Below are 23,614 nucleotides of genomic sequence, written 5' to 3' on the forward strand. Positions count from 1 at the left end.
ATGCATTATAAGTGTAATAAATAAGTATAGTAGAATGGAGAGAAATTTAGCACCATCTGGAGTTTTCCACAAAATCGTTCTCTCTTCCTTTAATCTTTGCAGAAAGGTGGGGATAACAAAAAAACTCTTGACGTGCTGTGGAGGAGCAGTTCTGAAAGTCGATTGAGAACTAAAGTGCGTGATCTCCTCTCTCGCATGCTTCTTGGTGCTTGGACTAAAGCCATGAATGGAAGGCCCAGAGTAATCGAGTATGATATTCTGCGTCATCTGTTTACATGGAAATCTTGGAAAGGATTTCTAGATTTCTATGGTAAGTAATATTAAATTTTGTAAATATCAGAAGATATCGAAGAAGGTCTGGAAAAGTTGCAGTAGATATTTTGAAGAAAAATCTCCCTTAAAGAACGTCGCTATCTGTGCTCATACGACATATATTTTTCAATATTGATTGACGAAACATGGAATATATAACTTTTATGATTTTTTTTATTGAAATGAAACTAGATCGATAGACGTTGGTAAAGCACTTGAACAGTTGTGCACTCGAATTATGTAGTTTTATTTCTCTAATTAACTAAAACATTCACTTTGAATTTGTGATATCTTTGGATTGAAATATTTTACTTTGTGGAAATGGAACTTTGTCGCTGTATACTTTTTTTTGCGCATGCGCAAGAAATATATATATTTTATCATAACCAGAACAATTCCTTATTTACAACTGCTTCTTTTACTGCCACGTTTTACCATAAATGGATCAAAAATGTATTTCTTTTGTGTTTTTTTTAGGATAAATTGCTAAAATACACCCCTAACAAAGCATAGGTTATGTAATTCGAATATACATAGTGATATCAGACAAATGAACAACTCTGAATTAAGTAATGCTTCGTGTAAGAACTTGAAAATGCCTTTGTTTATTCAAGAAATTTGATTGGCCAAAACAAAACATTATAACATAAGATACAGATAACACAACATGGTTTATAATATTTTTTAATATTTTGGTTATAGGGTTAATTACTATGTCTGATCCAGCTTTTCAGGTAAATTTTATGTGGGAAACCTTCTAAAGACAACTAACAGCTATTGTTCTTGCTTCTTTTGATTGGTTCACCACAGAAAATCACCTGTAAGGTATATAACAAAGGACATTTTTCTCGCAATTCTTTCAAAATCTTACTATCTTACTATGTCCTGCATGCATGTTTGGTATAAAAAAAGATCCTATGTGGGAAAGCTATAATAAAGCTTTTTGCCGCAGGAAAATGGGACTTTGCCTCATTCTTGCATGGATGATTACTTCAAATGCTTTATTATTTGTTATTTAACGGAATAAGCACACTGGGCAGTGAAGGTCCAAGGGACTTCTTCCATGCACGGTTCGGGCTAGCCTCCTCCGCAGGCATCTCAACGAGCGGAAAAAGAAAAAAAAAGGATTGGGTTTCCTGTGGCAGAAAAACGGAAGTGACAAACCTCCTCCGCAATTTCGCCACAGGTAACCCATTCTTTCCGTCCTTTTCATTATGAGTTGCCTGCGGAGGAGGCTAGGTGCGGGCCACGGAGTGGGTTACGAGCAACCGTACAGCACGATCATTAGACTTATCTGATTCTAGGAGTCATAAGATTTTGATACCAGTCTAAACTAGTCAATCATTAGTCTCTTTATATAGCATAGATATATCGTAGTACATGAATAAATGAATGAATGAATGAATTCGCTCTACTCACTAGCAAATTTTGTCGAGCTGAAAGACAGATACCAAGAAACTAATATCACTAGGCTACATTATAATATTTTACGGCAATTTTGCTTGATAAAGGAAGTGACTGTTTAGATTAATAATTGTCTCTTTTCCACTTCTAGTGTAGCAGTAGACATAATCAACGCGAGCTTCTAGTGTAGCAATAGACATAATCAACGCGAGCTTCTAGTGTAGCAATAGACATAATCAACGCGAGCTTTTAGTGTAGCAATAGACATAATCAACGCGAGCTTCTAGTGTAGCAGTAGACATAATCAACGCGAGCTTCTAGTGTAGCAGTAGACATAATCAACGCGAGCTTCTAGTGTAGCAGTAGACATAATCAACGCGAGCTTCTAGTGTAGCAATAGACATAATCAACGCGAGCTTCTAGTGTAGCAATAGACATAATCAACGCGAGCTTCTAGTGTAGCAGTAGACATAATCAACGCGAGCTTCTAGTGTAGCAGTAGACATAATCAACGCGAGCTTCTAGTGTAGCAATAGACATAATCAACGCGAGCTTCTAGTGTAGCAGTAGACATAATCAACGCGAGCTTCTAGTGTAGCAGTAGACATAACCAACGCGAGCTTCTAGTGTAGCAGTAGACATAATCAGCGCGTGCTTCTAGTGTAGCAGTAGACATAATCAACGCGAGCTTCTAGTGTAGCAGTAGACATAATCAACGCGAGCTTCTAGTGTAGCAGTAGACATAATCAACGCGAGCTTCTAGTGTAGCAGTAAACATAATCAACGCGAGCTTCTAGTGTAGCAATAGACATAATCAACGCGAGCTTCTAGTGTAGCAGTAGACATAATCAACGCGAGCTTCTAGTGTAGCAATAGACTTAATCAACGCGAGCTTCTAGTGTAGCAGTAGACATAATCAACGCGTGCTTCTAGTGTAGCAGTAGACATAATCAACACGAGCTTCTAGTGTAGCAATAGACATAATCAACGCGAGCTTCTAGTGTAGCAGTAGACATAATCAACGCGAGCTTCTAGTGTAGCAATAGACTTAATCAACGCGAGCTTCTAGTGTAGCAATAGACATAACAACGCGTGCTTCTAGTGTAGCAGTAGACATAATCAACGCGAGCTTCTAGTGTAGCAGTAGACATAATCAGCGCGTGCTTCTAGTGTAGCAGTAGACATAATCAACGCGAGCTTCTAGTGTAGCAGTAGACATAATCAACGCGAGCTTCTAGTGTAGCAATAGACATAATCAACGCGAGCTTCTAGTGTAGCAGTAGACATAATCAACGCGAGCTTCTAGTGTAGCAGTAGACATAATCAACGCGAGCTTCTAGTGTAGCAGTAGACTTAATCAACGCGAGCTTCTAGTGTAGCAGTAGACATAATCAACGCGAGCTTCTAGTGTAGCAGTAGACATAATCAACGCGAGCTTCTAGTGTAGCAGTAGACATTATCAACGCGAGCTTCTAGTGTAGCAGTAGACATAATCAACGCGAGCTTCTAGTGTAGCAGTAGACATAATCAACGCGAGCTTCTAGTGTAGCAGTAGACATAACCAACGCGAGCTTCTAGTGTAGCAGTAGACATAATCAACGCGAGCTTCTAGTGTAGCAGTAGACATAATCAACGCGAGCTTCTAGTGTAGCAATAGACATAATCAACGCGAGCTTCTAGTGTAGCAGTAGACATAATCAACGCGAGCTTCTAGTGTAGCAGTAGACATTATCAACGCGAGCTTCTAGTGTAGCAATAGACATTATCAACGCGAGCTTCTAGTGTAGCAATAGACTTAATCAACGCGAGCTTCTAGTGTAGCAGTAGACATAACCAACGCGAGCTTCTAGTGTAGCAGTAGACATAATCAGCGCGTGCTTCTAGTGTAGCAGTAGACATAATCAACGCGAGCTTCTAGTGTAGCAGTAGACATAATCAACGCGAGCTTCTAGTGTAGCAGTAGACATAATCAACGCGAGCTTCTAGTGTAGCAGTAGACATAATCAACGCGAGCTTCTAGTGTAGCAGTAGACATAATCAACGCGAGCTTCTAGTGTAGCAGTAGACATAATCAACGCGAGCTTCTAGTGTAGCAATAGACATAATCAACGCGAGCTTCTAGTGTAGCAATAGACATAATCAACGCGAGCTTCTAGTGTAGCAGTAGACATAATCAACGCGAGCTTCTAGTGTAGCAGTAGACATAATCAACGCGTGCTTCTAGTGTAGCAGTAGACATAATCAACGCGAGCTTCTAGTGTAGCAGTAGACATAATCAACGCGAGCTTCTAGTGTAGCAGTAGACATAATCAACGCGAGCTTCTAGTGTAGCAATAGACATAATCAACGCGAGCTTCTAGTGTAGCAGTAGACATAATCAACGCGAGCTTCTAGTGTAGCAGTAAACATAATCAACGCGAGCTTCTAGTGTAGCAATAGACATAATCAACGCGAGCTTCTAGTGTAGCAATAGACATAATCAACGCGTGCTTCTAGTGTAGCAATAGACATAATCAACGCGAGCTTCTAGTGTAGCAATAGACATAATCAACGCGAGCTTCTAGTGTTGCAATAGACATAATCAACGCGAGCTTCTAGTGTAGCAGTAGACATAACCAACGCGAGCTTCTAGTGTAGCAGTAGACATAATCAACGCGAGCTTCTAGTGTAGCAGTAGACATTATCAACGCGAGCTTCTAGTGTAGCAATAGACATTATCAACGCGAGCTTCTAGTGTAGCAATAGACTTAATCAACGCGAGCTTCTAGTGTAGCAGTAGACATAACCAACGCGAGCTTCTAGTGTAGCAGTAGACATAATCAGCGCGTGCTTCTAGTGTAGCAGTAGACATAATCAACGCGAGCTTCTAGTGTAGCAGTAGACATAATCAACGCGAGCTTCTAGTGTAGCAGTAGACATAATCAACGCGAGCTTCTAGTGTAGCAGTAGACATAATCAACGCGAGCTTCTAGTGTAGCAATAGACATAATCAACGCGAGCTTCTAGTGTAGCAATAGACATAATCAACGCGAGCTTCTAGTGTAGCAGTAGACATAATCAACGCGAGCTTCTAGTGTAGCAATAGACATAATCAACGCGTGCTTCTAGTGTAGCAGTAGACATAACAACGCGAGCTTCTAGTGTAGCAGTAGACATAATCAACGCGAGCTTCTAGTGTAGCAGTAGACATAATCAACGCGAGCTTCTAGTGTAGCAGTAGACATAATCAACGCGAGCTTCTAGTGTAGCAATAGACATAATCAACGCGAGCTTCTAGTGTAGCAGTAGACATAACCAACGCGAGCTTCTAGTGTAGCAGTAGACATAATCAACGCGAGCTTCTAGTGTAGCAATAGACATAATCAACGCGTGCTTCTAGTGTAGCAGTAGACATAACAACGCGTGCTTCTAGTGTAGCAATAGACATAATCAACGCGAGCTTCTAGTGTAGCAGTAGACATAATCAACGCGAGCTTCTAGTGTAGCAGTAGACATAATCAACGCGAGCTTCTAGTGTAGCAATAGACATAATCAACGCGAGCTTCTAGTGTAGCAATAGACATAACAACGCGTGCTTCTAGTGTAGCAATAGACATAATCAACGCGAGCTTCTAGTGTTGCAATAGACATAATCAACGCGAGCTTCTAGTGTAGCAGTAGACATAATCAACGCGTGCTTCTAGTGTAGCAATAGACATAATCAACGCGAGCTTCTAGTGTAGCAGTAGACATAATCAACGCGAGCTTCTAGGGTAGCAATAGACATAATCAACGCGAGCTTCTAGTGTAGCAATAGACATAACAACGCGTGCTTCTAGTGTAGCAATAGACATAATCAACGCGAGCTTCTAGTGTTGCAATAGACATAATCAACGCGAGCTTCTAGTGTAGCAGTAGACATAACCAACGCGAGCTTCTAGTGTAGCAATAGACATAATCAACGCGAGCTTCTAGTGTAGCAATAGACATAATCAACGCGAGCTTCTAGTGTTGCAATAGACATAATCAACGCGAGCTTCTAGTGTAGCAGTAGACATAACCAACGCGAGCTTCTAGTGTAGCAGTAGACATAATCAACGCGAGCTTCTAGTGTAGCAATAGACTTAATCAACGCGAGCTTCTAGTGTAGCAATAGACATAACAACGCGTGCTTCTAGTGTAGCAGTAGACATAATCAACGCGAGCTTCTAGTGTAGCAATAGACATAATCAACGCGAGCTTCTAGTGTTGCAATAGACATAATCAACGCGAGCTTCTAGTGTAGCAGTAGACATAATCAACGCGAGCTTCTAGTGTAGCAGTAGACTTAATCAACGCGAGCTTCTGTAGCAATAGACATAATCAACGCGAGCTTCTAGTGTTGCAATAGACATAATCAACGCGAGCTTCTAGTGTAGCAGTAGACATAACCAACGCGAGCTTCTAGTGTAGCAGTAGACATAATCAACGCGAGCTTCTAGTGTAGCAATAGACTTAATCAACGCGAGCTTCTAGTGTAGCAATAGACATAACAACGCGTGCTTCTAGTGTAGCAGTAGACATAATCAACGCGAGCTTCTAGTGTAGCAATAGACATAATCAACGCGTGCTTCTAGTGTAACAATAGACATAATCAACGCGAGCTTCTAGTGTAGCAATAGACATAATCAACGCGAGCTTCTAGTGTTGCAATAGACATAATCAACGCGAGCTTCTAGTGTAGCAGTAGACATAACCAACGCGAGCTTCTAGTGTAGCAGTAGACATAATCAACGCGAGCTTCTAGTGTAGCAGTAGACATAATCAACGCGTGCTTCTAGTGTAGCAATAGACATAATCCACGCGAGCTTCTAGTGTAGCAATAGACTTAATCAACGCGAGCTTCTAGTGTAGCAATAGACATAACAACGCGTGCTTCTAGTGTAGCAGTAGACATAATCAACGCGAGCTTCTAGTGTAGCAGTAGACTTAATCAACGCGAGCTTCTAGTGTAGCAATAGACATAATCAACGCGAGCTTCTAGTGTAGCAGTAGACATAATCAACGCGAGCTTCTAGTGTAGCAGTAGACATAATCAACGCGAGCTTCTAGTGTAGCAGTAGACATAATCAGCGCGTGCTTCTAGTGTAGCAGTAGACATAATCAACGCGAGCTTCTAGTGTAGCAGTAGACATAATCAACGCGAGCTTCTAGTGTAGCAGTAGACATAATCAACGCGAGCTTCTAGTGTAGCAGTAGACATAATCAACGCGAGCTTCTAGTGTAGCAGTAGACATAATCAACGCGAGCTTCTAGTGTAGCAATAGACTTAATCAACGCGAGCTTCTAGTGTAGCAATAGACATAATCAACGCGAGCTTCTAGTGTAGCAGTAGACATAATCAACGCGAGCTTCTAGTGTAGCAGTAGACATAATCAACGCGAGCTTCTAGTGTAGCAATAGACATAATCAACGCGTGCTTCTAGTGTAGCAGTAGACATAATCAACGCGAGCTTCTAGTGTAGCAATAGACATAATCAACGCGAGCTTCTAGTGTAGCAGTAGACATAATCAACGCGTGCTTCTAGTGTAGCAATAGACATAACCAACGCGAGCTTCTAGTGTAGCAATAGACATAATCAACGCGAGCTTCTAGTGTAGCAATAGACATAATCAACGCGAGCTTCTAGTGTAGCAATAGACATAATCAACGCGTGCTTCTAGTGTAGCAGTAGACATAATCAACGCGTGCTTCTAGTGTAGCAATAGACATAATCAACGCGAGCTTCTAGTGTAGCAGTAGACATTATCAACGCGTGCTTCTAGTGTAGCAGTAGACATAATCAACGCGTGCTTCTAGTGTAGCAATAGACATAATCAACGCGAGCTTCTAGTGTAGCAGTAGACATTATCAACGCGAGCTTCTAGTGTAGCAATAGACATTATCAACGCGTGCTTCTAGTGTAGCAATAGACATAATCAACGCGAGCTTCTAGTGTAGCAGTAAACATAATCAACGCGAGCTTCTAGTGTAGCAATAGACATAATCAACGCGAGCTTCTAGTGTAGCAGTAGACATAATCAACGCGAGCTTCTAGTGTAGCAGTAGACATAATCAACGCGAGCTTCTAGTGTAGCAATAGACATAATCAACGCGAGCTTCTAGTGTAGCAGTAGACATAATCAACGCGAGCTTCTAGTGTAGCAGTAGACATAACAACGCGTGCTTCTAGTGTAGCAATAGACATAACCAACGCGAGCTTCTAGTGTAGCAGTAGACATAATCAACGCGAGCTTCTAGTGTAGCAGTAGACATAATCAACGCGAGCTTCTAGTGTAGCAGTAGACATAATCAACGCGAGCTTCTAGTGTAGCAGTAGACATAATCAACGCGAGCTTCTAGTGTAGCAGTAGACATAACAACGCGTGCTTCTAGTGTAGCAATAGACATAACCAACGCGAGCTTCTAGTGTAGCAGTAGACATAATCAACGCGAGCTTCTAGTGTAGCAGTAGACATAATCAACGCGAGCTTCTAGTGTAGCAGTAGACATAATCAACGCGAGCTTCTAGTGTAGCAGTAGACATAACAACGCGTGCTTCTAGTGTAGCAATAGACATAACCAACGCGAGCTTCTAGTGTAGCAGTAGACATAATCAACGCGAGCTTCTAGTGTAGCAGTAGACATAATCAACGCGAGCTTCTAGTGTAGCAGTAGACATAATCAACGCGAGCTTCTAGTGTAGCAGTAGACATAATCAACGCGAGCTTCTAGTGTAGCAGTAGACATAACAACGCGTGCTTCTAGTGTAGCAATAGACATAACCAACGCGAGCTTCTAGTGTAGCAGTAGACATAATCAACGCGAGCTTCTAGTGTAGCAGTAGACATAATCAACGCGAGCTTCTAGTGTAGCAATAGACATAATCAACGCGAGCTTCTAGTGTAGCAGTAGACATAATCAACGCGAGCTTCTAGTGTAGCAGTAGACATAATCAACGCGAGCTTCTAGTGTAGCAGTAGACATAATCAACGCGAGCTTCTAGTGTAGCAATAGCTTTTCTACAAATTTACAGATGAACGGTCTAGTGACAATCTTTCGCAACCATGAGTTAAAAAGAAATACGACTCTTCATCTTGCGAGACAAATTCGTAGGGTTAAATTATTATATACTAATACTCTTATTTGCCTCTGTTTAATGGGATATGTTGATGTTACCGTATTCTTTTATTTTTGCTTTTTATCCGGCTAGGAACGGATGGAGGACGAGACATGCTCTCGGATGAAGCGTGTGCAGTAATAAACAAAGCCGTCTCGAGTATCGCGCGTGTTAAAGAGTGTATCTTTGATGTGTCGATTACTGTGAAGACGCTAAAGCTGGTCCAGCAATACTCAGACGACTTCATCCATCTTTATTGCTCTGTATCTAAGAATGCTGACAAGCTGGCTCCGACACCTGTGGGTTCTGTAAAAGAAAGCCTGCTACAGCGTCTGAAAGAACTCGCGATATTTGATGAGCTTAGGAAAGAGATTTTGACCTTCATCAAGCTCTGTTCTGGAAAAGAAAAGGGTAAAGTTTTTGTTTCTTTTTGTTTTGTTTTTTTGCCACGACTGCAGCTATTGAAAATTACCATAACTTGATTTGTTTTGTTGCTGTTGTTGTTTTTCAGAATTCTTTGACTTGGATTCCTTGTTAAAAAAGTACAACGAAGACATTTCGGGTCATGCCATGAAAGACCTTTGTACCAACCCAGAAGCGAGCACTACCCTATCAAAAAACATGTTCTTGGGATTCTTTAGCTTGTCGCCGAACTTTCTAAAAATGCTACCTTGTCTGAAGGTTGCCTTCGATAGCCAATTGTTCCAAGAATCTTGGAGAAGATATTGCAAAAAAGCGATCATTCAAAAGAAGGAGAAGAACGAAATGCTAAGTGGGCGCCTGACACTGGAAGATGTCTATGGTCATGTCTGGTCGCCCTCGTACTCAGAGTGGCAGAGTACAGGTCAGGGACTGCTTGATGGGTCGACCACTCTTCGACAGATAGACAAATTTTTCAGAGATCGATTCAAGGCTGATGATGTGGAGAGAGAACTTAGAATTCTCTTCACAAATGTGACCGGGCGCAGTGATAATAACAGCCTGGTGGGGAAGCGCCTGACACAGATAGGGCAATACTTTAGTCTGCAGGATTGTGCTAGGGCGGCTGACACTGTTTGGAGGTTCAAGGACGCTGTAGGCCTAACGGGAGATTTCTCTGTCTTGGACGATTTGCGCCACCAGGTGGGTCATTCGGTAAAGTTGTTTAAGTGGCACAAAGTGAGCTTTATAACCGAAGGTACCCTCCACATTTTAGCACATCTTGCCCTACTGTGTGGCAACGTCAGCAAACATTTACATGTCAGTAGCGAAATAAGTCAACTTCAACTGAAACCGGGTCCATCACATATGGCAATCGGGTAATCGAATAAAGTATAGAAATATTATTTATTTATTTATTTATTTATTTATTTATTTATTTATTTATTTATTTATTTATTTATTTATTTATTTATTTATTTATTTATTTATTTATTTATTTATTTATTTATTTATTTATTTATTTATTTATTTATATTTTACACTGATGTCTTTACTGTTTTTAGACGTCCTCTGAGTTTAAGTCAAAGCCACTGGAGAGTATCGATGATCGCTTGACTAGTGCGACTGGAATCCTTAAGAAGATATCCCCAGAACATTCCAGTTGCTTCCAGGCCATCGCGGACTGTGAGGCATTGGTCAGGTGGCTGAAAGAGACAATCAGAGGTAAGCCAGGCCCTATCAAAACAACATGTTGCCGCATGTTTCCGCCTAAAACCACTGATCAAATATGTTCCCGCCAAAAACACAGGCTACCTACCTTTACCATAGGTAGTTTAGGGTAATATCTTTTTTTGCAGACTTACACTTCTGGGGCCAGTTGAACAAAGCCTGAATAAGTTATCAGCTGAATAGCCGCTATCCACTAGATAAATCCTATATTCAGGGTATTGCTATCTGCCGGTTAAAATAGCGTTGCACAAAGCCTGGATAGAAGGTTCGATTATTATCCGCTGGTTTACCATCATTTGCCACTAAGTGGCTCCCCTTTGCCATTGTAAATATGCAAATCCAAATATGCAAACCATAACAAAATGGCAAGAGGTACAAAATATGTTAGAAAACAAACAGTAACTGTTTATTGAGGCACGTAAGCCATGAAACGATCAAAGGGGATAGCGTTTAGCTTCTTTCTGTCTCGGGGAGTCACATTTCTCGACAAAGCAAGCAATAATTGACCCAGTCCTACCAGGTGAGTATGTAAGTTCGTAGTTCGTGGTTGCCAACTATGAAATGTGTGTTTACTTTATCCGCTATATAACTTTTATTCGGGCTTCGCCAAATGGATAGGTTTTAACCGGTTGATAGGACTTATCCAAGCTTTGTGCGACCGGCCCTATACTTGCTTTGCTCTCCGTTGCGCTATGATTTTAAGTCGCTGTGACTTCCTAGTGAGACAGGTAGAGATCTTTTGGTGCATGCTACTTTGATATCTTTATTTTCTAGAAACATCCGCGCTGAGCACACTTGTCGATTTGGCGATGATTTCCGCTGGCGAGAATGACATGGAAGTAGATCGTATTTTCCACTTCCACACCAGCTGCCTCAGCTTTGCGCCCCTAATCTTCAACCTGAGTGAAGAATGCGGGTTTGAGGAGCTGATGATGATTTGTGAACCTGTTTGGAAAGCTGTCCAGCAAGACAAGGAACTGCCAAACAAACTGGTAATAATTTCCAGATACGGTGCTACGCGCGCTCTCATTGGTTGATATAGCTACAGTGCTACGCGCGTTCTCATTGGTTGATATAGCTACAGTGCTACGCGCGTTCTCATTGGTTGATTATGCCTGGTGCACACTAGCGACATAACGACACAGGCGCGCACACTCTTATATCCTTATGTTAAGCCCGACATAAAGACATGGACATTATAACATTAAGAAAACAATTTTTTTTTTGTATTATTATGTCGTTTTGTACGTGCACTCGGCCAAAATGAATGTAAGAGTTAACGAACGAGACCGAAGGCAATAAGCGGTATACATCCAGTACATAGATTTTAAACAAGAAGGATAAAGGTTAATTTTTTTTCGCTGTACTCTTCAGAGAGAGACCAACCGACATCTCGAGTGGTTAAAGGGAGTGAAGAATTCTCACGGATCAGTAGAAATGTCATCGATCATGCTGGCGAAAACCATTAACCAGGGCGGAGTTTACTCAGTGGGATTCCTTGACACCGGAGTAGACTTTAACAGGAACCAAGTACCGCTGTCCGAGGGACAGACCACCCTTGATCAAGTGATCAATTTGACTGTGCCTGTAGACTATGTCAGTAGGTCAGTGTTCAACTACGTAATTACCGCCTTTTTCTATGTTTTTTTTTCTAATTTTTCTAAACTTTGATGTCTTCAAGTGATTTTGTACGTACCAGATTTGACTTACCATAACCATGTTTTCCTGGCCATGTCTAACCTTGCCGTACGCGAAACCTTTCCCTTTTTGTTTGATCCCATGCCATTTCACCGTATTTCGCAAATGTTTTATGAGCAACCCATCCTACCTTTTACTGTACTTTTGCCGGGTTCGCCTTAAGGCCCTGTCACGTACACTTTTCAGTTGAAACTTGTCTAGCTAAAACTCACACGTGAAGTGTTTCTGCGAATTTTTTCGCGGAAAGTGGAAGTAAGTTCTTGTTGCAAGGGAGGTCACACGTAAGAAAGCGCGCGTGCGATTTGCAATTATTTGTTTGCGAGACATGTTGCAAGAGAAAAAAAAAAGGTGTGAGGGCCTTTACCTGCCTCCAACCTCTACCTTCCATTAAACGAAGGTAAGCAAGTGAAACGCTCGTTAAACGTCCCTTTAATGCCAATTTGTTGACAGGGGTACATCTTCTATCTGATGTCTTAACGTGGTCTTGACTGGACGGCAAATTTTCTTGTCTCAAATCCCTAATTCTGGACTGTTTTTGTTGATAGAAATGCAAGAGAAGAGGACGAAAGCGAGAAAAAGACGATGTATCTCAACGACCTGAAAGATCTGCAGAGCAAGTTGATGCTTATAGCTGGCAAAACAGCTCAGCTTCAGAACAAAGAAATAGAGAGTGCTGAAGAGATCAACGCTTTTGTTGAGGTAAAAACAACGCATGCGACCAACCAATACATCATTCAGTTAGCCAGTTAGTCAATCAGTCGTCTGTCAATTGAAGTCAATTTGAAGTTTAGAGTAGAGTAGACTAGCACTCCTAATTGATTTCGAATATGTCATATCAGGTATTCGAAGGCATCATGCGCTTAGGCAAAGTCTACATCGCGCAATGCGAGGCTGGAAACGCGAGATTCCTGGGTTGGAGGCAAAACTTCGATTGCCATGACAACCACCTAACCGGCCAATTAATTCGGAACAAGCTGGATTGCCTGTGTAAGGAGATGGAAGATGAACTAGAGGTATGGCGTGAGTATATGAACAGAAAGCGTACAAAGTACCACGAGTTCAGCCACTTCACGACTCGTCAGATCTTTATAATGAGGGAAAAGATCGGCGCTGTGAGACGTGAAGGCGAAGGCGCAAAAGGTCTCCCTCTTCACGTGCTATGTCTCTTGGAAAGTGTTCTTCCGGGGATCAGCTCAAAGCGCCTTAACGAGGCTTTGATCGAATGTTTTGGCATCAATGCCGTGAGCAACCTCGGCGTACATCAACATGAGTTAAGGAGCAGTGACCAACTAAACGCTAGCTTCCGTCATGCGAGCGTACGCGAACAATACGCTTCCTTCTTTAAAAAAGTCGAGAGTATGAGTTTTGATGACCCAGAAAGAGTCGCAGTTGCATGCCTGAAAGCAAGTGGTACACTGAAATGCAATGATGTCCTGGAGGTTGACCTTTTGGACTGGTGTTTCAAGCATGGAGATGATGATGAAATAATAGATATCTGGACGGACGAGGCAAAGCAGGACCGAGCTTTTGCTGAATTCTTCGATGACCAGGAAATGGATAATGGCCAGGAAGCCACAGAAGTCCAGGACAGGTGGGTTGCCTCTTCATACGACTACTACCACCAGACAGGTTTAGCATATATCAAGTGTTGAAAGCTTTCATAATATATACACATAATAGGTTGGGTATATTAAGAGGAATACGGTATACTTTTCTCTTTTAAGCCTCCCTCTTGAATTCCCCCATCTAGAGCCAAAATTATCAAGTAACCCCCCTCTCTTAAAGTATAACAACACATTTACAATACATTTCAAATGTAAATTGGACATTAAGTATCATCGTTAATATAGAGACCAACGTAATATACGCAAATTACCTAGTTGGAAAAAATCCTTTTGAAATTGCTCCCTCTCCTATCCTATCTTTTCCCCGTGGCTTATTAGACCTTTTACGGTAATTGTTTTACAGTACAAACTAACAAGCAAACTTTGAAACATCATTCCCATAGAGTTACAACTGTATACGTATTTTAACGTACGTTAACAATTTTGATATAGCGAGCTTGAGGAGCAACCTTGTGAGCATGAAGAAGACGATTTTCAGGAGGACACTAAAGAAGGGCTATACTTAACACTGGATGAACTGGGAACCCTGTTGCGCGCCCTTACAATCCGTTGTAAGTACCCCGGAGCCCATATTTGCCTAACCTATTACTTGCATCTTTGCTATTAGTTGTAGAATTCACCCGTGTATATGATTCCTTTCTGCCTCATAGCTGAAATTACGCCGACGGCTCGACCTTTCCCTGAGTATCTGAAACGGGACCAGCCAAACCTGTTGTTGGTGCCACAAGGTGAGTTACACACACTGTTTTTCCGCCCCCCCCCCCCCCCTACCCCCCTAGGAGTAGATCCAACTTATAATCCACTTATCTGTTTTCTCAATTTTAACTCTTCTGAATAGCTTAAGGAGTTTTTGCACTTAGCTCTTTATTCTCCTTGCAGTTAAATTCCTTCCACCCCTCCCCCTCTAGGAGTTATAAACCTATACTCTACTTTTCTGCTTTTCTCAATGTTAACACTTCTAAATTGCTTGATGGCTTATTATATCTAACTCTTTATACTCTTTTTAGCCGAAATTCTTCCAACAGTACTGACTCTGTATATGGGTGATGGTAACAGCCCTCTCCCAAGTGCCGCTGAAGTACTCACCTGTACACCGGATACAACTGCTGAAGAAGTGAGGCGCTTTTACGGTTGTTTCTATTCTGTCTACTTGTCCTTTTTAACCCGTTAGCGATAGCTCGTAATCTGCATAAAACTATAATTTACTTTCATCTACCATGTGTGATTTTTGAGTTCCACTTTTATGTATTTTTCTGCACTATTTCTACCTGATCATTTCTGCCAACACACTTAGTTTGAAATCGTGTTATTACTAGCACCTTACTGCCGCTTCTCTATTTTGGCACTCTTAATTCCCAATTTCAACTTGCAGGTAGAGCTGTTTTGGTGGCGGGCGTTTGGTGACAACCAGGAGCAGATGTTTTGCCTCCTGAACGCGGATCTTCTCCCGTATAACGTCAGCCAGGCGGCTGTCAAAAACCTCAGTCACATGCTGGAGAATCTCCACAGAGAGGGTAATCACAGTGTATTTCTTTGACTACATAAATTACGGAGACTTTGCATACCAGTTTCACAAGGGACGCACTTAGGTCCAACTCTGTAAGCGCATATTTTTGCACATTTTTGACAGACTTGTTCCTATTTTTAGGATGTGTCAGTTTCACAACTGATCCTAGTTAGCCCTTATTTAATTTCAATGTTGAAAAATGTGAATATTTTACAGAATACTTATCAATGCAAAACTAGCGTTAATTGGTGCTTTAAGTAAGACCTACATACCGTCGATTTAGATGAAGACTGCCCAAGCGGTTCTTTAGAGATGGTACTACACATCTTCTTTATCAAGACATGACAATGTTTTATAGATGCCCGCAAATAGCCGTGATTTCGCATCTGTGAAAACATCTCAAGCTGGCCATACCACCTAACTATCGCTGCTCATATTTTATGGTGGCACAGTTGGCAGAGCGTCGCTCTGTAGTGCCTGTGCTTCTCACCACAGGTTTCCCGATTGCTCTGTAGTGCCTGTGCTTCTCACCACAGGTTTCCCGGTCGCTTTGTAGTGCCTGTGCCTCTCACCACAGGTTTCCCGGTCGCTCTGTAGTGCCTGTGCCTCTCACCACAGGTTTCCCGGTCGCTCTGTAGTGCCTGTGCTTCTCACCACAGGTTTTCCGATCGCTCTATAGTGCCTGTGCCTCTCACCACAGGTTTTCCGGTCGCTCTGTAGTGCCTGTGCTTCTCACCACTGGGTTCCGGGTCGCTCTGTAGTGCCTGTGCCTCTCACCACAGGTTTCCCGGTCGCTCTGTAGTGCCTGTGCCTCTCACCACAGGTTTCCCGGTCGCTCTATAGTGCCTGTGCCTCTCACCACAGGTTTTCCGGTCGCTCTGTAGTGCCTGTGCTTCTGACCACTGGGTTCCGGGTTCGATTCCCGGTTACGACGTGAGTTGAGTTTGTTGGTCTCGCCTTTGCTCCGATTTTTTCTCCGGGTTCTCCGGTTTTCGTCTCTCCACAATGTCGATCTTAGCTGTGGTCCGTAGTCAGACATGTGTATTTTGGAGGCTGAGGCGCCTTCCCATGCCTTCAACTTGACCACGTCTGAATCTACGCTCTATTAATTCAGCATCTAGCTGTAAGGAGAGTGATTAGCTACTCCAATTTATTTACCTTATTATTTTATAGATTTGAAACTAGTGATAATCTGCAGCACGGAAAATGAGGATTGCTCACATTTGATTGCTGCGCTGGACGCTCATCGCATGAAGGCAACACCAGGTTGTGCGTCCAGGGCCAGGCTGACTCAGTACTTCACAAAGCAGTTCACTTGTAGAGAAGCACAACACGGGTACTACAATGACCAGATGGTATCCTGGACACCAGCCGCGACCCTTGATAACGACAAGTGCGTTGGATTTTTAGCTAGTGTTTTGCCTTTCATAAATCATTCTTTTTAAGAAAAAGTGTTTGGATTTAAAGCCCAGGTTACAGCGCGACCAGTAAACCGCAAACACCGGAAATATGTATGGAATGTTTCTTCTGACCAATCACCCGCGAGATATTCAGACAGTCAACTAGAAACATGTCCCAACAAGTCTTAGTGTCTGAATTCTCGCGTCTGATTCGTCAGAAGACAATAAACATTCCACACATATTTTAGATGTTCACGGTTTTACTGGATGCGCTGTAAGATGATGTGCAAAAGTGATTCCAGGAAACCCTTTACTGTATATTTACTGTATCCATTTGTTTCGATATAACTGATTTGTTGTTTACCTTTGAATGTTTATTTTGCCATTTTCACAACAGTAAACCCTGCTATGAATGTGCACAGTTTCAGTTCTTATGTTTTTTGTTTTTTAAATGTAACATCGGATGACTAAGCTAAAACTAAGGACTTATCGATCTTCCAACAGCCTATGCGTTCGAGTTGTGACGTCAGAGCGCGCCGGCGTTGGCAAATCGCTACTGGTCAGCAGACTCTCGGAAAAACTGGCCAAGCTTGAAAACAACAAGAAAATGGCAAAGGAGCTCAAGGGACGACAGCAATTCGTTCTGACCGTACCTCTCCACGGGACGGCGGTTGACACCTCCTCCCTGTTAGATGCGCTCTGGAGGAGTCCAGTTGCAGGGGAACTGCCAATTTCAAGGATTATTCATCTCGACGTCTCGCCTTTCGTAAGTGCACGAGACTGTGGCATTCAGGAAAACGTGTCACCGATTTGCGATCTAGCTGTCTCTACTCTTGAAGTATTCCATACTCTGTATTTTTAAAACACACTGGGCTCACCTTTTTTAGATATAAATTTTGATCAGTTTCCTAGGATTTCTATTATACAGTACAAATTTAACTTATTTGGGATTCATGGAGAATTTGAGTTCTTCGAATTCCAATGAATATTCTGAGTGTTTTCATTATGTTTGTCCACAGGTAGTTGAGGGCTTGGATACTGTGCTATTCAACCTGCTGGTGCTAGGAGTAATGAGTGACAGACAAGGTCGTGTATGGAGGCGAAGGAAAACCGACCTTTATGTCATCGAAGTTACCACCGCCAGCACTTCCAACAAGGTCCGTACTATCATCATCATCATGACTACTACAATCATCATTGTCAACTTTACCATCATCACCACTACTATCATCATCATCGTCATCATCACCACAATCATCACCACTACTGTCATCTTCGTCAACATTACCATAATCACCACTACCATCATCACCACTACCATCATCACCACCATAATCATCATCATCACTACCATCACCACTACCATCATCATTATCATCCTCACCACAATCCTCACCACCATCATCGTCAACATTACCGTAATCACCACTACCGTCATCATCGTAAAACATGATTATCACCACTACCATCATCATCTTTATCATGATCGTCGTCATCATCACCATCACTACCATGATATCATCATCATCATCATCATCATCATCATCATCATCATCATCATCATCATCATCATCATCATCATCATCATCATCATCATCATCACAACCATAACCAGCCATCATCGTAACTATGATTACCATTATCGTTGTCATCATCATCACCATTTTTCACCATCATAGTCACCGTCAGTATCGACATCATTACTAGCACCTTATTCAGTAACAAGAAAATATCTAAACAGTTACTCAAGCATTTGTTTACGTGATACAAGAGCTTATTCCTTATCAATGATACCTTATTTCAAATAGTCACCCTTTTTTCTTACACACTTCAGCTTCCTGGAAGTCAACCTACCGCCGTGATGTTCTCTCTACTACCAGCAATCACGTGCATTACACCACGTGAAACTCTCAAGATTCTCAAGTCGGAGTCACCAAACGGTAACCTCTTTTAAGAGTTAACAATAACGCACAGTAAGGAATTAAGGTTGGCCAATTCATCCTTCCGGAAATGCAATGTTTTTGTCTTTCTCGGAGAAAAGTCATCCCTTATTATTCTCAGACTCATACTTTTTTTTTACTTGTTTACTTCTTTCTATTTTCGGATAGAAAATATAATACGTTTGCGGCAACCAAATGCATCATGCATTTAGCATTTATGCTAGCTCCTGAAATCTAGCGTGCAGTCCATGCTTGTTCTCCATAGATTTTGACTTGAAACATTGGAAAATGCATCCACCTCAGAATAAATTGCCCATTTTTATGTGTATCTCCTCTTTGTAACTGTGTTGCAGTGGCAACTGGTTTTCCTGTATCCAGCCACTTTCTTCATTTACGAATTTGTCGGTTATTTTAGCAGGCTCAAGTCCTTTGTTTGACGCTATTGAGCTCTCCAGCAAACCGGTGAAACGTGCTTACCAGTACCTCAACGGCCGGGACAAAAACATGAACCTGGACCATTTCAAGTTTAGCGCTACACGCTGTAGTCCTCCCGCGGACTGCCTCGCCCTGCTCATCAAGTAAGGGAACAAAAGGGGAAACAGATCTCGAAAGAAACTACCGTATAAGGGATCGCTTTCCTTTTGTGCATGTCTCGCTGAGTCCTGCTGAATCGAACGTATCTCGTGTATGTCTTGCTAGGTACTGCGGGATCGATAACCCCTCGTATATCGTATTCGATACTGAGAAATCTAGGTACTGCGCTAGGTACTGCGAAATCAATAACCTCACGTATATGTCTTGCTAGTTACTGCGGGATCGATAAGATTTCGTGTATGTCTCTCAAGGTACTGCGGGATCCTTAACCCCTTTTATGTCATGTTTGGTACTTCCAAATCGATAACCTCTCGTTTATGTCTCGCTAGGTACTGTGGTATCCTAAACCCCTCGTGGTCGGAGTTGAGGCACTTCGTGGACTTTCTTAGTTGTCAGCTTCAGGATTGTGAGGGATCAGTGTACTGTGACCCGGCAATCGTCGGTGACAGCTGGATGCAGAACACTCTCAGTGGATTTAAGACGTTTGTTGTGCAGTTCATGATTCACATGTCTCGGGTAAGGTCACGGAAGCTCACATGTACACCTACAGGAGCCTAGCAACAACAACAACAACAAACATCTTTTATTTGCACACAAAATTAAGTGTTACATAGGTTGGGGTTTTTTTTTATTTTTTATATTAATATATTTATTGATAGGGAGAGGAGAGAAAAAAAGAAAAAAAAAACCTAGAGTTGCATACCAAGGGGGGACAATACTTCGGTGCGGGCACGCTAGAATAGCTTGAGAGCTAAACGGGCTAGGGTGCACTTAAATGTTAGGGAAAAATCCTAGTTTGGAGATCTGGAGGCTGTGTGCATAAGCAAGAATGTACGAGAAAAACACAGATATAGAGACACGACAAGGATACAACAAGGATACGACAAGAATACAAGCTGGTACAAGCAGAGCGGAAACAAAAACAAAAGGAAGGAATATATGGCCAAGAATTAGGTGATAGTATGGGTTACAGGTGAAGATGTGGGTGGGTTAATAGGTGGCGATTAGGTCGTCTGACAATTTTTTTTTGAAGGATTTCATATTTAGGTCTTTGTCATTTTGGGTGAGTTCGTTCCAAATTTGTACACCTCTAAATCGGATGTTGAATTTCCCGTAGTTGGTGCGTGCTTTAGGTAGGGTGTAACTAGATTTGGCAGAAAGTCGGGTGTTGTATTTGTGGGAAATTATATGAAAGAAAGAGTCAAAAGTTGTGGGGAGAGTTCCAGAGTGGTGTTGGTACATAAATAGCGCTGTGTGGAAGTAAACTATATCTTTAACCTTGAGAAGTCCTAGTTGTTTGAAGATGGGGGAAGATGGGGCATCGAATTTAGAAAAAGTCATAATTCGTATCGCACGTTTTTGCATTAAAAAGAGAGGTTTTAGTGTTGTACTATAGGTGTTGCCCCATACTAAAATTCCGTAAGTTATATGGGGGAAAACAAGTGAATAATATAGTTGTTTCAAAATGTTAATATTGACAAAGTAACGTATCTTTGAGAGTGCTCCTAGATTACGTTTAAGTTTTTTGCAAAGCTCCGTTATGTGGCATTTCCAGTTAAGATGTGAATCAATCATTATTCCTAAATATTTTATGTATTTTTCTGATTTGATTGGTTTATTGTTTATCTTCAGTTTTATAGGATGAGTTACTTTTTTCTGAGGAGGATGGAATAACACAAAGTTAGTTTTATCTATATTTAGAGAGAGTTTATTGGTACAGAGCCACGTATATATATGTTTTAATTCGTAATTCACGGTAGATTCTAAATTGGTTAGGTTTTTGTTTGAATAGAACAAATTGGAATCATCTGCAAATATGTTAAAGTCTAGGGTTTGGGAGGAGTTGTTAAAGTCGTTCATGTATAGTAGAAAAAGAACCGGACCAAGCACAGACCCTTGGGGAACTCCGTAGGAGATGGAGCTCAGTGAAGATTTGCTGCTTCCAATTTGTGTGAACTGTTTTCGATTTGTAAGGTAGGAAGAAAACCAGTCATACGCGATGCCACGAATTCCATAATGTTCGAGTTTGCGTAAAAGAATCGAGTGGTCTACAGTATCAAAAGCTTTACTAAGGTCAAGGAAAAGTCCGCACGAAAATTGGCCCAATTCTATGGCTTTCTGTATTTTGTCAACAACGCTTAGTACAGCATGAGTTGTTGAGTGTTTAGGGCGGAATCCAAACTGATTGCTGTATAACATATTATGAGTTTGTAAGTAATGATTTAAGCGTTGGCAAATTAGTTTTTCAAATATTTGGTTGAAAATTGGGAGCAAGGAGATAGGTCGATAGTTAGAAAGGGTAAGGGCGGAACCCTTTTTAAATACAGGGATCACCTTAGCGATCTTGAACTTGTCTGGGACTATGCCTGACTCGATTGAAAAATTGTACAGCATTGCCAAGGGCTTAGATAAAATGGAGCTTGCAGATTTTAGAACTCGCGTGGGAATACTGAAGGGCCCCGTTGACTTGTTTGAGTTGAGTTTACAAATTTCAGACTCGATTTCGTTGGGTAGAATCGGGAAAAGGCAAAAACTGTTTGGCTGTCGTTTTTTCAAATAGTAAGAGAAGGATTTCGCAGTGTCTGGAATATCATTTGCTAGATGTTTGTGAAGTAGTTGTTAAAGGCATTAGAAATGGCTGTTGGATCCGTAAGCACCGAGTCACTAGTTATAATTTTACTCGGAATGGAAACCGGAGATGCTTTAAGAGTGATTATTTGTTTTATACCTTTCCATATTTCTTTAACGTTCTTAAGATGTGCTGAAAAATAGTCTTCATAATATTTTTCCTTGCTGGCCATTAATAGACGTTTAAGTTTATTTCTGTATAGTTTAAACTGATTATGTATAAAGGAATTCTGAGTATTGAGAAACTGTTTATAGAGTTTATTTTTAATAGCAATTGAGTGTTTGATGCCTGTTGTGATCCATGGTTTGGAAAGGAATTTGATTTCCTTTCTAGAAAGTTTTTTCAGGGGGGCGTGTTTGTCAATAATCCTTTCTACTGAAGCGTAGAAAGAGTCAAAGTAGTCGTTTACGTCTTTACAGTGCGAAAAACAATGCTCCCAGTTTATGGCCTGCCTATCATGCACTACCTAGGTGGCGTAGTTGCAGAGCGTCGCTCTGTAGTGCCTGTATTTCTCACCACTGGGTTCCGGGTTCAATTCTCGGTTCCGACGCGACCTGAGTTAGTTTGTCTCGCCTTTGCTCCGAGGGTTTATCTCCGGGTTCTCCGGTTTTCTTTCCTCCACATTACCAACAATCTTCGCTCTTGTAATTCAGCATGTAGCTGCAATGAGAGTGATTAGCTACTCCGATTTATCTATTTTATTATTTATGTCTTGAGAATGAGAAGTTTAGTTTTCTAGTGTATGATGTAAGAGAGTTCTGTTCAATGTAGTTGTACGCTGATTGCTGCGCTGTTCAACAACATGCTTTCTTTTTTATAGGACTTTGCCACGCCTTCTCTTGATGACGCTGTCACATGCACAGTGGGCGCATCTGGTGCCGAAGAGGAAGACGAGGACATCAGGCCACTTCAAATCCGGCGGCGATGGGAGAACAGGTCAGGACTTGGTAGTTTAGAGGGCTTAGTTAGATGACGATCTGATGATTATAATGGTGGTAATCATATAAAAGAGGAAGGAAGGATGACGGTCACAACCTTCGTTTCTCTCCCCAGCCCGCATCCGTACATATTTTTCAACCAGGACCGCGTCACGATGACGTTCATGGGTTTCCACATTAACAAAGATGGCGACCTTATCGATCCTGACAGACTTACAGTACTTCAGAATAGTCTAATGTCAAGACAACTGAAGACTGGTCTGGACGCGCAGAAAGTCGACTTTGCACCAAAATACAAGGCCTGGTCTAAGTATGTAAATATGGAAAACAAAATATGGCACTGTATCCGGATTGCCGATTTTTTATTTCATTACTTAACAATAGTTGCTTCGTATCATTACGGTAATATAACTTTTACTCACAGCTTTGGTGTTTTGGATAAGTCTTGGTATACAAACACTCACAAATACCGCCTTTCAGGGCCGTAACAGACATCGAAAAACTGAAAAGCACGATACAAGGGTCATTAAGAAAACTGGGATGGGGGGAGGGATAGCTACTACCTTCTTGTCATTTCCTTATAATTTTAGAAAACACTGGGGTGTTTGCCTCTCCTAGCAACTATAGGTGTAAAGGCATTACCTTTAACCCAGGAAGAGTTCTTTTACAAACAAAAACGTTTTCAAAGTAAACACCGGGCACAACGAATTACGATCTGATGTGGTGGGTATTTTTGTATCATAAAGAAACAGCAATTGCTTCAGTTAGTTTAACTCGATCTTGACATTCCATAGTGTTC

The 23,614-nt window shown here is 41.6% G+C and overlaps 1 protein-coding gene across 1 annotated transcript in view; it reads left to right on the forward strand.

The window, feature by feature from the left end:
* Window positions 1-23,614, forward strand: part of LOC125570308 (E3 ubiquitin-protein ligase RNF213-like) — a 79,741-nt gene that overhangs the window by 18,913 nt on the left and 37,214 nt on the right. The window contains 20 exon segments of the mRNA XM_048731857.1: window positions 103-310; window positions 8,928-9,245; window positions 9,346-9,956; window positions 10,319-10,478; window positions 11,259-11,476; window positions 11,859-12,088; window positions 12,728-12,881; window positions 13,022-13,773; window positions 14,240-14,358; window positions 14,458-14,535; window positions 14,815-14,921; window positions 15,180-15,321; window positions 16,488-16,707; window positions 17,219-17,480; window positions 17,734-17,871; window positions 18,549-18,654; window positions 19,070-19,232; window positions 19,578-19,764; window positions 22,698-22,813; window positions 22,931-23,125. Of these exon segments, the coding sequence (XP_048587814.1) occupies window positions 103-310; window positions 8,928-9,245; window positions 9,346-9,956; window positions 10,319-10,478; window positions 11,259-11,476; window positions 11,859-12,088; window positions 12,728-12,881; window positions 13,022-13,773; window positions 14,240-14,358; window positions 14,458-14,535; window positions 14,815-14,921; window positions 15,180-15,321; window positions 16,488-16,707; window positions 17,219-17,480; window positions 17,734-17,871; window positions 18,549-18,654; window positions 19,070-19,232; window positions 19,578-19,764; window positions 22,698-22,813; window positions 22,931-23,125 (4,484 nt within the window).

The sequence above is a fragment of the Nematostella vectensis genome, chromosome 8, assembly GCF_932526225.1.
Source record: "Nematostella vectensis chromosome 8, jaNemVect1.1, whole genome shotgun sequence".
Classification (NCBI taxonomy): Eukaryota; Metazoa; Cnidaria; class Anthozoa; order Actiniaria; family Edwardsiidae; genus Nematostella; species Nematostella vectensis.